Source organism: Macrosteles quadrilineatus, unplaced genomic scaffold, assembly GCF_028750875.1.
Source record: "Macrosteles quadrilineatus isolate MER2022 unplaced genomic scaffold, UCM_ALF_1.0 Scaffold_8__2_contigs__length_117827958, whole genome shotgun sequence".
In the NCBI taxonomy this organism is placed as follows: Eukaryota; Metazoa; Arthropoda; class Insecta; order Hemiptera; family Cicadellidae; genus Macrosteles; species Macrosteles quadrilineatus.
Genome location: NW_026542601.1, coordinates 84,378,725 through 84,394,203, shown reverse-complemented (window position 1 = coordinate 84,394,203; position 15,479 = coordinate 84,378,725). Strand labels below are relative to the sequence as shown.

Here is a 15,479-nt window from a genome sequence, read left to right as displayed (position 1 = left end):
AATTAGCATAGCAACTTCAGTACTTCTCCCCCACTTGAAAAAAACCATTGCAATCCTCTCTAATTGCTGTGGCATTTTCAGTAGGCCTATGATCATAAAAGGTCATGTAATTTTACACCCCATTTTCCAGTTATCTAGGGTCTATTATTATTCTGTCAAACAGAAAAAACCTTAGTAAATAAATATAAATATCAATACACAAATTTATTTAGAAAACTCTGAACAAGCACCAAGTAAATTTACTTGGTAAGTAAACCGATTAACAAAATAATAAATTTGAGATTTAATGGACTTAATATTGTTGTTTTCTTACACTATGTAAGGTAATATTTTATTTTCGGCTGTGATAATCTTTAACTTGTATGTACTTATAGAATTAGACATTAATTACAACTGTGATATAAACATTTTCCCATCTTAACATCTTATTCCAAACACAAAATTTCCTCCCTTAAGATTCACTTTTATATTAAACACACATCTCTTTACATTGCAGTAAAAACTGTTCCAAGTGAGAGTTGAGCACAGCGCAAGTGCGTTGAACCTGTTTAATTGATGAATGAACTCTGTAAAGCCATTGGTCTTTAACTAGCACAATTACCTCAAGTGAATGATACGACTGAGTCCCTTTAGAAGACGGGGACTGGAGACCAGTTGTTGATTGATATATTGTATTGGTGGCCATTAGTGTTAAACCCAAATAACATGCATTTGATATAGGAAAACTAGTCTTTTTGTAAATTACACAAAAACTAAAAGAGACACAAAGTAAGTGTAAATTACAAAGTTGTTAAGAATTAAAAGACCTATAAAATGATGTGCCACTTGACATAATATGTCATATCATGTTGCTATTTTAAAATTTTGAACAATGGGCATTTGCAATTTTTCAAAAATAATTTATTTTTTTATTTTTATTATTTCAAAGAACCGTTACTCGTAGCATATCTCAGTAAAGCTAATTTCATAACGAGTAAGAAAATTCAACTGGAGAAGGGCTAAGTGCATTGTTGTAGGAAACACAAGAGTATTACAAATATATTGATTTTTCCCAACAAAAAAAAAAAAAATTGTCGCGATTTAAAACGAAAAAAGATAATTAATTTCCATTCTCGTCAAAATGTTTGTCCATTAAATACCTTTAAAATTATGTATAACATGACATATGTTTACATTTGAAAATTCCGAGATTTGAACTAGTGACCCTCAGTTTTTGGCACACCCTGTATTGGGAAAATGCAAAAAATATTTTTTCGTTATTCCTTGGGGTCGATTTAGTGGGAAATAATTTCATTTCATCCATGTACGTTAAGCCGTTTTTCCGTAATCAATTTGAGACACCTTACGTGGGACACTCTGTATACTGTTATTATTGCAACTTTATTGGATTATCAATAATAGGCCTACAGGTATTTAAACCACTTGGTAAAACATATAGCCGACGGAGGATTCAAAAGTCTGTCATAAAAAAGAGAATCATAAAAACGAGCTTAGGATTTTACAATGCGATGAGAAGTATACTTGCAATATCCAAAGACAACGGTTCAACCCAAAAGCAATGACATGCACATCTCCCTCTTAAAACATCTACCTCAAAAACCCTGAATGATTTTATCCGATATTTGATCAAAGCATGTGCAAAAGTGAGTCGGATAACATCTGACTTCCTCATGACATCCTGGTGCGGTGTTTACATGCCAAGGTCCTGATGGAGTGCTGCAATCAGAACAATTTCAGGGTTACTTGACCAGTCATTGTGATTAAACTGACTTTTCTTTATCCTGCAGTAAAAACAGCCGTTTTAAATACACACGTTGCAAGTCTAAAGTAGCTCTTTTACTCCCTATGGAGCAAATTCAGCTGTTATAAACACAGCTGTAACCTTTGATTGTAATCAATTGCATGTATCAGAATGATTTGCTCGTTTTAATTGGTTGTAGCTTATTGTTGCATTGTTAACTGATTGAAATATCAAGGGTATAATGTTATACGATGTGTACACCAACACAATTGTAATAGTCAAAATAACTTAATCACTTTTCAAACAGCTGCTTGTTTGCATCAGCTAAATAAATGTAGGAAAATAGAAGTTTTGAGAGGGTATCTTTAGATGAAAAGTTTTTTTCGTTTTCTAACTTAAGCCCCTGTCACACGGAGCTGGTTTTCTAGCCGCTAGTAACTAGCAGCTAGAACCAGCGGAAAACCAGCATCGTGTGACTGACTCTCCAGCCGCTAGTAACACTCGCATGAGCTGGTATCTCCAGCCGCTGGAGGTTTTAAACGGTTTAATATTACAAGCGCTTGAAGAGTCACTTGCAGGTCAGGTGACCACCCAGCTGTAGTCTCTAGCATCATTCCAGCTCTGTCTGACAGTATCGTGCTAGTTCTCGCAATAAGAAAAATGAATTTAAATTAATTAACACATTTAAACTAATCAAGAATAAATTTAAACTTTCATGTTTAGAAATTGTTCATACATTGCCGTAAGTTTCTCGTTGTTACGATTGCTACATCTCACATATATTAATTAAATGAATGTGTTCTTGAAAGATAAAGTCCTTTTGTTATACGCCTACCATAACTTATTCGATTTTAATTAGTTAATTTACATGCCCGTAGTAGATACAAAATAATAGTGTTTATATATTAAAAGTATATTTTTCCTTGCACTTTTTAATTTTATGATAGCTGATCATAGACAAAACATCAATTCTAATAGCAACAGAAGACATTATTTTTGTTAACTACACAGTCAGTTCCAATTACATCACCAAACTTGTAAGTTGTAGCGCTAGTTCTCCAGCTTCGTCTGACAGGACTTCTAGCGCGCTGGAGAACTAGCAACTAAAGCTGCTGGATCTCGCAGCGAGAACCAGCTGCTGGAACCAGCTCCGTGTGACAGGGGCTTAAGTAAAGGTGCAATTTGATGGAAAATACGGATCATCACATGTGTCTTTTCAACCCTCGCTCATCTTTGACCTCGGCTTCGACTTGTTTGTAAAACTTTAAGAACTTGGGTCGAAAAGAGTCACTTTACGCCCTAGTGGTGAAATATACCATTACTACTCTTGTAGGCTACCTGTCTAGTCACATTTGTTCTATGTATATGCTTATTTGGTATCTGCTTTCACCACTCGCTTATTTTAACATTTATTATTTAGGTAGAACCATTTATTGGTCAATGATTGAGAACTGCATATTAGTCATGAAACTGACTTTTCTCAGGTTCAAAACAACGAGTCTGTGATTACTACAATCTATAACTTCTCAACTACACAGCTAGTGGATGGGTAGTATTTTTTTCCTTTTTTTTCGACGACGCTAGGCACGAGCCCGGAATTGTTTTTCACATTACTTCAGGCTAGACCTAGCCTAGGGTTGTGGGTTGTGGCATTATCTTTAGATAAAATCCATTGGTGATTTGGCGGGATTTGAACCCGGGACCTCTTGGACCGAAGTCCTGCGCTCTAACCACTAGACCAGCTCGCTCCCCTCAATCCTCCCAGTAGAAAAGCTAGTTAAACACTGAATATGAGAAAAATGGAATACTTTAAATGTTGTCAAATCCTAAATTACTAATACTCCCTCCTCTTAAAATTTGTATTACTAGTTTTGAATTTAAAATTTTAGGTATTTTGTCTCCAAATAGTTACACATTATTATAGCAACTGTTGCATAGCATGGGATAGGTAGAATAATTGCAGAGCCTACAGTTGCAACATTACACTTGCTTTACTTATACGCCAATAATTACCATATCAATTACATTTGCAGTGAGGTTGGTTTGGCCAGTCTTGCTTGGCTACCTCAGTACCTCACTAACTCTTGGTCTATTAATTTAACCCTATGATTACTGTCAATTGCTTGACCTGTGATTACCCTGTCTCCGGCTAATTGCTTGTATCAACTTGCTACGCTCCAGGAAATCCGACAGATCCCACGCTTTGCACTGTGTTTTCCTTGTTCTGTTTGAATTACCGAGATTTTCCCTTGTCTAATGGTCAATGGGATTATAGGGTTTTGAGGTTCTCAGGAATACTTATTCTTCAAGGATATGTAATGAAACAATTAGGGGAGTCTTTGGCTCAGTCTGTAGCGCCACGGACTTCAGGCAGCAATGTCATGGGTTCAAATCCTGTTACTCTTCAATACTTTTTTATCAGTACACTTCACCTTATATAGCAGGAGTGGCTCACTCCTTGCTTTGCTGGATACTTTCCACACACAGGTCCTTAGCCTATGTGGTTGACAAATGCAAGGTTAAAAGAGTCCGCCAATCTCTTAAAAAAGATTATAGAATATAATGTAGATTCTTCTGATTTGATGTTCCATTCCAGATTTGCAAGTTCTACAAGTTCCGGCCGAAGCACCCTAAGTACTTTGGCAACCTGGTGCCAAGCAATGACAAGAATGTGTTCCAGAACTGTCTACTCACTGTACTGCCCCACAGGGATCAGCATGGCAGCCGTATACTCATGGTGGAGGCGGGAGGTAACGTCACAGTTTTTCTTGTAGACCACCCTTAAATCTTTTACAAAAAATGTATGTATAACCATTGACTATACAAAAAAAAGTCTGTGTATAGTCAATGGTATAACCTAGTAATTTTTCTAATTTGAATGATAAAATTGAAATACATTTACATGTTTTAACATGTATGGTCCCAAATGATTTAACGTTAAAAACACAGCTCTGACTACTTTAACCAAACAAAACTATTTGGATTCTCCTTAGGTCCAACAGTACCAATAGTCTTGGTAATTTTTTTTAATAGCAAGGTACCCCTTGTGACATATAAAATAAAAGAGCATGAAAAAAGAAAATGTTTGGTGAAATTTATTTTTCATTTGATATGTCACAAGGGCCGGTACCTTGCTATTAAAAAACAAGTTATTGGTAGGGGAAAAGGGGTGTGATTATCTCGAAAATTCATTAGCCAATTTTAAATTTTTTTCACCAAAAGTTTTCTTTTCTCATGCTCTTTCATTTGATATGTCACAAGGGGTACCTTGCTATTAAAAAAAAAATTAAGTTCCGGGTAGGGGGGGGGGGAAATATCTCGCAAATTTATGAACCGATTTTCAATTTTTTTTCATCAAACATTTTCTTTTTTCATGCTCTTTCATTTGATATGTCACAAGGGGTACCTTGCTATTTAAAAAAATTAAGTTGGGGGCAGGGGGGGAAAGGGGGGGAATATGAATGTAACGTTGAATTCAAAACAATTGGTCCCCCTACGTCAATAGATGATTCCCGCAAACTGCATATTTCTATCTATTGCGGTTTTTACATAAATAAAGATGCAAGTTTTTAAAAAAACACCCTGTATTTTCATTTTGTTTTGTACAGTAGACTCCTACTTATCCGGACACTTTTTAACCAGACATCGGTTTAACTGGACTACACTCAGCAGCAGTGACATCACTTTAACCAGGCAATTTTTATCAGCACAACAAGCAAGTTTAACTGGACGGGAATGGCAGGAATTAAGTGGGCAGTTCTCAAACAACTTTTTCATGAGACAAATTTGAGACCAGTCACAATCACACAAAAAACACACATATAAAATGCTCTCCCAAATTTGAGTAAAATATTTGGGTTAGTTTTTGAGTGTTTCTAAATATTGGGGATGTGAGTTTAACTGGAAACCCAGTTTTCTGGACTGGCCTCAGCCATAGAGTCCAGATAAGAGGGGGTCTACTGTAATATTTTTTTCATCAATGAAAGATGTTTTTATGTCTTCATGGATAATACATGCAATGCTTATAAAATTGTTTCTAGTATTTTTTAAATTAAAATATCTAAATTATATACCTATCATTGATAGTTACGGTCAATGATAACACAGTTACAAGTTACAGAAATTGAAACTACTTTTTTGCATTGTTACAAAAAACTTGAAAGCACAGACAATACATTCACTAGCTATATGTGTCAAGTTACCAGATCTGCTCTGGATTTAGATCCATCCTACACCCAGCAAACCGGTTCCCTAAGATTGTATCTTATTTACATAATACATGGACATTATTCAACAAGGAGAGCAATAAGTATAAATATATGGGGAATTTAAATATTGTGGTTATGAAATCAGGTATTATATTGATTTAAGAATGGCTGAAAAGTGGTTTTACGTTATAGAATACGACAGTTATAAATATAAAAACCAAAACTAACGTTGTAACACATTTTGTGGGCATACAGTTACAATTTTTATTTTACCAAGACTTACATAAGATAAAAGACGGTTGGGGAGGAATTTGGAAAGAAACTACATTTAAAATAGTAACACAACAGAATCAGCAAAATAGGAAATTATGGATAAATCCGTGTATATATATAAAACAGACTAAATATTCAATAGAAAAACTGCTAGGTGTTAAAACAAAAGTGTAAAACATAACACATTTTTACCTTAGGTCAAACCAAATTGTTAATACCGGTAATTAAAGTTATCTAACACCCCTTTCACCCCCTTTCTTTCACAATCTTGCCTGAAACAATTTTGAACATTTTTGGAAAGTAGCGTTTAAATTAAACACACTGTCATTTGCAATCTCTGAAAATTGATGCTGCAATTTCAACTGCAAGCAGGTAATAATTTAGGCCGGAGGCTGAGGCAAAGGTTCATAAATGTCACAAGAGAAAGTAAAGGAATTCTTATGGTCAAACAGAGTGACAATATCTAGAGTGTTTGTCAATTTTATGGGGAGAAAACTAATTCCTTACTGAGAACAGAAATAACTTCCTTTTGGAATGAACAAGGTAAAACGCATGATGTGAAGTTTGTTAAAAATTTACTAAATATGGCTTTAATCCTCTGAGAAACTAAGATGAAATAAAAAGTATCATGTATCAACTTAAAATCTAATTATTAGGAGGCGAAATTGAAGGAGAATCCTTATTGGTTCCAATAATGATTTGTGGTACTTAGTTATACGATTAATTTTTATGACAAAATGATTAACTGAGTACCGGTACCCTTGAGCCTTGTGTTGTAAAAAATGTGTTGTAATAACCGTGTTGTCAAAAATCCTCTTTACAAATATAATAATAATTCAAGTAAATTAAATTTTATTCCCTCCACTATATGAATTTTTAAAATCTTGCATATTCATGCAGGGTTATTTTAAAAATATGGGCCCAGGGGTGCAAGAGCTTTTAGGTTTGTTGGGGAGCAAGGAAGAGTAAAATCACCCACAAGGAAGGGGCAAAGGGTAGCACAAATATCTCTCGGGGCCCACAGCTCATCTCATGCACACTGCGAGCCTGCATTTATGTAATCTCAAGCTTTTTATTCATTAAGTTACTATGTTGATTAGGAAAATGGACTTTTGACAGAGTTGTCTTGATTTTGAGATGGATTTTGATGTCATTTCGGGTAGTTTTTTTTTACACTTATTCCAAGTAACTGATTTTCAGTGGTGTTAAACCATTCGGAATTAATAAAAGCCTACCCCATTGGTTCTTCCTGTTTGGGTTGTATGTTTTTGTCATTACAATTCTTTTCAAATATAAATTTTCTTCTTTTGTTCAAATACATTTTGTTTTCCATAACACTTATCACTCCTGACTCTTTCCCCAGACAAGTGGAAGCCGAAGGACTGTAGCCTGGTGGAGCTGCTACGAGGAATTCTGATGATTCTGGAGGCAGCCATCTTGGAGCCACGGACTCAGATCTCTGGTGCCATCGTTCTCGTAGACCTGCAAGGTCTCTCTCTACACCACGTGTGGCAGTTTAGCCCGGGCTTCGCCAGCATGCTGGTGGAGTGGGTCCAGGTACAACATATATCATTACTTATTTAAATCACTCGGTGGTTTTGAATTTTGAACTCCACCTACATAACAGTTGTTATAACTGTATAGTTTTTTGCTTAACATGTAGTGCAGATTTGACTATCCTGATGATATTGAGCAAAACCAGCCAGGTTTTGTGGGGTTGGATAGGCAAAAATCTACTCTATGAAATTGTACAACACAATGCCTGACTGTCTACTCACTCACTCGTCCCCAGCATGTTCAAAGCAACTAAGATATGCGGGGATATCAGTTAAGTATGGAGGTATGAGAAAAGTCCGCTTCTGATTACGCACAGGCAAAAGGAGTTGTCCATTTGTACTCGCTACAGGCAAATCACATTGAAACAGTGCAAAAATTTCACAGTAATTGATCGTCTGCAGAAAAACGGATATCATGAAAGATTGAATAATTGAAGATCCGATAATGCACACTCAATTGCATTTAAGTTTCATAAGAAAACAAAAAAATCTTCTGATAGTCGTACACTCAATGGATAAACAATAAAGACATAAACAATAAATAAATTAGAATATTGTGACCCACTGAATTATATAGTAAAGAGTCGACCAATGTGGATATAAATAAAATTAAGAGTCATCTTCTGATGAGCTGATGACTGTACTTTTGATCTTTGACTAGCATTATACCGATTTGAATCAAGCACTATATAATCAGTCGGTATGGTAGCACACCAGTAAAAATCAGTGTTTCATATTAATTTTCCTTAAAATAAATATAAACAAGCTACCCGTGCTTTGCAACGGGAAGAAAATGTGACCTAGCTATTAAAGCTGTGCTGATGTGTGTTTTAAAATACAGCAACTCTATGATTTAGTTTGGAAATATAAACTGATTTAAAAGCGTAAACCTACTTACTTTCAAACCCCTACTTTTGATGTTAATAGATCCCTAAGAATATGACAACATACCTTAGTGTACCAAAAGCATCAATTGCTTCATATTAATGCTTCATAAATGACATGTTTTACCATAATTCTTCAATTTTAGTCAAGCCTCTTGACATGTAGCTTACTCTTGAATAAAAAAAAAAATTAAACTTTCAGCAATACTTTACAAAACGTATACAACCTCACTTTAAAACCAAACATAACCCTCCTCAATCTACATAGCTCACAAAACATCTTTTTCGAGTAAATAAACAAACACTGTTCATTATACTGACCAGCTGTTTAATTAACTAAATGAAATTAAATCATTTAAAAATTGAAAGCATGCCAGGCGTAGCCCTTTGGAAATCAGCCTGTGGGGCAGAGCCCTTAGGAAATTCGTCCATATCAATACTTTTCGGCAAATCTACACACTCTAACCTTAACCGTTTACATAAAATTTGATTGTATCACTTTAATAATATAATAGATACTTCCATTACTGCTACCATATAATGGTGTTTGATAACTGAAATAAGAAATGTTAGCTGTGATTTTTGTTTGTTTGAGGGTAGTATTTATAGTCAAAGGTAATATTCAAATTTGAGAGCCCATTTAAGATGAGCAAATCCAGCAAATACAGTGAAGTTTAAAAGTGGTTACTGTCTGAATAGTTTCAATTTGTATATGTACTTTTAAGGAATTAGTAGGTCTATTTGACTACATAAGAATAAACCTTTAAATTTGTTTTTAGGATCTCATCCCTTGCCGAATCAAGGCAATCCACATAGTTAATCAGCCATACATATTCAACATGCTATTCAACATATTCAAACCATTTCTTCGAGAGAAGCTAAGGAATAGGGTAAGTGTGTACTGTATATGTATTTAGGAAATTAGTTTATTCATTAGTTGACTTAGGCCCCTTCCTGCAAGGGCGTCAGGAGTAAGACGACGGGAGCGACAAAATTTCAAACCAATGTATAAGCATAGGAACATTCTTGGTAAGCAACAAAAGCAACGCTTTGGCAGTGTGCGTTGCGTGTCATGCAAGCTTATTTAGAAATTAATTTAAAACCATTTTGTATCTTCCTGCTCGGAAAGTGCTGCTGCTGCTGGTGTTGCTAGCAACGCTCACGTAGAACACTCCGGGTCAGGTGACGCAAGGGTTCTCAGTGGCAGTGGCATTGAAGTCCTGTTGTGTTTTTTTCTTCTGTAGCCTTCAAGCCCTATCAAGTGCATTAATGTCTGAGGAAGAATACATTTCTTCAGTGAAAAAGTATCCTTCCATTATGGAACATGTGACACGTACATTATCATAACAAACAAGGATGCCAGACTACCATCGAAGTTTCCAGTGGAATGGTAACGGAAAGTACTTTTCCAATATCACATGTCCCACGTGGGGTTTGTATGAATAAACACCAGTTACCAAGTCATTTTTCTATTTGCTGCCAGAAAAACCAAGAACCCACAGAGGTCTAGATAACAAAGAAGGAAATGGCGATAAGAGATTGCGCTCGTGTTGCCAACACCAGTCCATGTAGGGCTCCAAAATCTACACATTTTGGTACACACGCAGAAGGACTTAACATTTTAGATTCAGGAGGACATTTAATCTTAGATTTGAATAGACATTTTCACAAAGAATCAAAATCAAAGAACGAACAAATGTTTATAATCTTTGTGTATTTTTGCATGTCTTATGAACAGCCTCCAATTATTTTTTGTTTCTTTAGGTTAATGTTTGTTTGTTTTATGGTTAATGACTCAAAATGAGAAAGATGAAAGAGAAGTATTTTTAAAGCATTTTCAATTTTCGTTGACATTGCCTTAGTTGATGTCATTTACCTAATTGGAAGAACTAAAAAACTGTTCCCAAGCTAAAATCAAATTCTTACTACAAGCTGAGATACAGCAAAGACATACAACAAAGCCAACATTTTTAAAGAGCTAGCTTGCTGGTTGGTGTTTTGGACCTTTTAAAACAAGGGAATCATGTCTTGTGTTCTTCTATGAGTGTCCAGAACTACTTTCCCTGTAAACCAATTTTCTAGCAATGTAGTACAAATCCAAAATAATTTCCAGATACACTTCCACGGTGAAGACCGCAGTTCGCTGCTGAGCCACATAGACTCCAAGTTCGTTCCGACGCAGTATGGAGGTGACATGTACCTGCCATCAGACCAAGGCATCGAACTGCACAGACTGCTCAGCCTGTACGAGGACAAGTATCGAAGTAAGTTATTTTACAAATATTGTTACTACAATATATTTCTATGCCTAAGAACTATGTAGACGTATTTTTTTTTTTTAAACGTAAAAGCTTTGTTTGTTGTTGAAATATAATCACTTGAAGGTTTACAACGTTTTGAAGTATAAGAAACGTCTTATAACACTTAAAACATGTATTACGCCTATACTGTTACTCACAAGAGGGTTAATAAATATACATAAAAGATGGTAAGTGGTGATCGTTTTCGATTGGACACTCAAATCATCATCAGATCCAATAGGCGAATGACAGAAGTATCTGAATCTTTGAAGTATCTGATATGAAAATCAATGATTTTTTTAGAACAATGTTACAAACAAGATTTTTTATTTCAAATCCTCCAGTAAAAATATTAGTTTTTGGTAAAAGCATGTTTTCTTTAAGCATATATAAAGTGGAGTTGGATGAGTATTTAGTCTCAGTCCAGCTTTTCTTCAAATGAGTAAAGAAATTTACATTCATGAGCATTTCAAATCTAACTATACAGTGCAACCTCGATAACAATTTTGAAATTCGGTGTCATTTTCAAATTATATTGAATTTATTTAACCTCTAATCACATGTTATTTAAAACTTCGAAAAGAAGTCAACCTTGATAACAAGTCTCATTTGATAATCCTCATCAGAGTCTTTTTATCGACTTTTTACTGTAGAACAAAATCCCATTTGCGGTTTGAATTCTATACTACAATAAAATACTACATCTATTTACAACTACAATATTTTGTAAAAGCGGATATGTCTAGTATAAGTTTGATTCAGATGAAAATTTATCGCATGCAAGTAAAAGGGGCGTAAGTATACAGGGTGATCAACTCAAGGAGGCTACCATTGGGATATCGGAAACGGTAAGAATTAGAGAAAACTTTAAACAGGAGACATTCCTTAATTTTTTGTGGCAGTTAAAAATATGATTTTAGTTTTTCAAAATTCTGCCGCCATTTTCCAAAATGGCGGCCAACTTTGAAATTTCTTACAGAACACCCTGTATTTTATCATGTTTTCGGATAAAACATGCAATTTAAAAACTTTTTAATTCTTGACATTTTTTCGATAAACCCACTCGTTTATGAGTTACAGCCTATGGAAAAATGACTTCCGGTGTACATTTTACATCATGTAGCTCCAAAAAAGTAGGTTTATAGCGAAAATGCGAAGAGTAAATAAGTCAAATAAGTCTTAAAATTGCATCCACATTCCATTAAGACCATAAAATACACAGTTTTCCACTTTTCAAGCTTGCCGCCATTTTGGAAAATGGCCGCCATTTTTAAATAATATAATTAATATTTTTAACGAATTTTATGGACTTTTTGGAATGTGGAGGCAATTTTAAGACTTATTTTCTCTTCGCATTTTCGCTATAAACCTACTTTTTTTGGAGCTACATGATGTAAAATGTAGCTCATTTTTCCATAGGCTGTAACTCCTAAACGAGTGGGTTTATTGAAAAAATGTCAAGAATAAAAAAGTTTTTAAATTGCATGTTCTATCCTAAAACATGATAAAATACAGGGTGTTCCGTAAGAAATTTCAAAGTTGGCCGCCATTTTGGAAAATGGCGGCAGAATTTTGAAAAACTAAAATCATATTTTTAACTGCCACAAAAAATTTGTAAGGTACCAAATTTTAAGGGGGGTAAAAACGTACTACGAATAAATGAACACCAGAACTTACCCGATTTTTAACCACAATAGCCTACTCCTAGGCCTATGTGTTGGCCATAGCTTGGGCTATGGGCCAAAGAACGTAGGCCTACTTTTAATAATAGTGAAGTACACAAACACACCCACAACGATATATTTATTCATAATAGCACTTCGTTTCACATAATAAAGTTAAAACGACCGATTTTACGAATATTTAACGCCGATGACAACATCACTTAACCTCGAAATGGTGTTTGTTGACCAACGACAGACGACAACTAGACCGGCTCAACAGGTGAATTTCCGATCAGCTGTTGGCTAGTTCTCAAACTCACCACCAGAGCGATTAAGCCTCGACCGAGGAAATCATGATTTGAGTCGGACAAGACAAGATTATTCCCTGTTTGACCGCCGACTAGCTCACACACGACTTACGAATACGACCCTACGATTCGATTACGAAGGTTAGCTAACACACCAGTTAGGCTCCTTTTTACGTTTCACGTTATTTTTGTTTTATCTTTATTATACGCATACTTAACTTATTTTACTTTTTCGTTTTCTTAAATTACCGATTCGAATTATCTAAATTTTAATAACTTAGTTTCCGCTAACTCGAGTCTTAAACCCGCCAGTTCCTGTCTGCCAGTGACTAGCGGTGGCTATCGTTTATTTAATTTTAATTCATTAGTTTCGAAATTACGATTTCTCCGTTAGCTTAACGAGTAATTATTACTTATATCATTTTAATTGACTCGACGTTTTAATACCCCGAGACTTGTCGTCTAAGTTCTAAACCCCGTCTTTGGCGGGTGAAAGAATCAAGTCTTGGGAGCAGGCTGATTTGAACAATCAGCTACGTAAATTAATATTAAATCTATTTTAAACGACATCACGATAAATTCTCCGTCCAATTGTATTAATTAGGCCCCGACGACTCTGTGGGAATTGTTTTGCCTTTTATTCGATATTAGATCAATTACCAACGTCTTCAGCTAATTATTTTAAAGTTCATTACGAGTAATTGAATCATACTCATACTGGCTTAAGATTGAATACTCGTTGGCCCTACAGAGTCATTCAAAAGTTAGGCAAAATTCTCCAAAACACGCTAGCGAAGGTGAGGATGAAATAGCTCCTACTGAGCGTCTGTAGGATTTCCTGAGCGCTTCTAGAGCTCTGAGCCTTCGATTAAATTTAAATAAATTGATCAGTCAAAGCCGTGACACCTTCGTATCGACCCCTGGATTTTTCTCGGCTCCTTCTGAGCACTCCGGGGAAGAAATTTGAGTGTGGCCGGTTCTAGGGTAGGCCTAGCCTGACTTAGGTGAATACCAGTTTATTCCCCCCCTAGAATTTTGCGTCACAAATTAAGGAATGTCTCCCGTTTAAAGTTTTCTCTAATTCTTACCGTTTCCGATATCCCAATGGTGGCCTCCTTGAGTTGATCACCCTGTATATGGACAAAAAGAATTAAATATAGACCGTCAGCTGTGCTGCGGTACCATAGATTCTGGTGCACACCACTGGGAGCGCCATGTAGTTACGGTGTACGCACTACGTAACTACACGGCACTCCCATCTGTGTGCGCCAGAACCTGTGGTAACCATGGTTACCGCACCACGGCTGAAAGTCTATATTTAATTCTTTTTGTCTGTGGTACATACAAAAAATTGTAAAGCCTATGTCCTGACGCCCCTTTGTCTTGCAAGCAACAAATTATGTGTCTAGGGATTTTCTTACACTATAAAACACTTGGGGGTATGTTCCGTGACAGCACAATGGAAGTACAATCATACAGCAGAAACAAATCCTGTATGTTCTCTGGATGTTTTTACATAGGAGCTCAGCAACTGTATACTGTATCAAATTGGAAACAACTACAACATGTTATGCTAATTTTAGTAGTATGATGTAAACAACCAGGATACCCTGCCATCATTTAGACAGATTGGCCAACTACTTAATCTTTGTAGTAAAATTACAATTATATAAACTACATACGGTATTTTGTAGTAAAATTGTACTACGAGGGAATATAATTGACATCTTTATCTACATACAAAGACTTTACCTTTGTTATTAGACACTATTAATAAATTATCGTAGTTAAGATATCCCAATAATTTAAATATTTCAATACAACAACAAACTACAAACTACTAAAATATCACTGTTTGTTGCAGAAACTTCAGAGTATGGATACATCACTAAGCAAAAAGGCAAGAAAAGATGAGGAAGGCTGAAGTTATCACAGTGAAAGCATAATGAAATTAGAAGTTCTCTATTGAACTTCACAGATGTATTTTTTACCATAGGTATAACATTGTATTTTTAATTATTTGTGATTATTATTATTATTGTAATAAAATTAAATTTAAATACTGGAGTATTGATTGATGGATTGAAAACCCTTGTCAGTTGGGATATCAGAAATCCACGGTAAAAAGAGGGCTCGAACGTACATGACCACGGTACCCGTAGAGCTAGTGATTTAGACATACCCTGATGTCGCCTTAGTCGGACACAACATGCCTATCCTTAGTCAGTCCTGAAGATCTATAATGCACTACCGGATGAGGTGAATAATCAGAACCCGAAGGCTTTTAAGATACGATACATTAAAGGAGTACTTAGAGAAGAGGCCTCTCTACTCTCTTTATTAATTACAAGATGGGACACCCCTTGGGCAGTGAATCGCCCCCAACTTTTTTCTGACTCAGTCTATCCAATGACAAGTATTACAAGTTTATGTGAGTACAAAGAAAAATAATTGTTGAATTTGTACAACCAAATAATGGAAAAGATAGAATGATAGTGTTTGCCTTTAGGCTGCATGTAAACACCAGTGTCCAACTTAGTTTGGC

General features: G+C 35.4%; 1 protein-coding gene across 1 annotated transcript in view; it reads left to right on the top strand.

Moving 5' to 3' along the window:
• Positions 1 to 14,999, top strand: part of LOC129000790 (alpha-tocopherol transfer protein-like) — a 47,797-nt gene extending 32,798 nt beyond the window's left edge. The window contains exons 3-7 of the mRNA XM_054427792.1: positions 4,338 to 4,491; positions 7,586 to 7,779; positions 9,442 to 9,552; positions 10,776 to 10,926; positions 14,799 to 14,999. Of these exons, the coding sequence (XP_054283767.1) occupies positions 4,338 to 4,491; positions 7,586 to 7,779; positions 9,442 to 9,552; positions 10,776 to 10,926; positions 14,799 to 14,848 (660 nt within the window). The 3' untranslated portion in view covers positions 14,849 to 14,999. The remainder of the gene's footprint in view (positions 1 to 4,337; positions 4,492 to 7,585; positions 7,780 to 9,441; positions 9,553 to 10,775; positions 10,927 to 14,798) is intronic.
• The last annotated feature ends 480 nt before the right edge of the window (positions 15,000 to 15,479 follow it).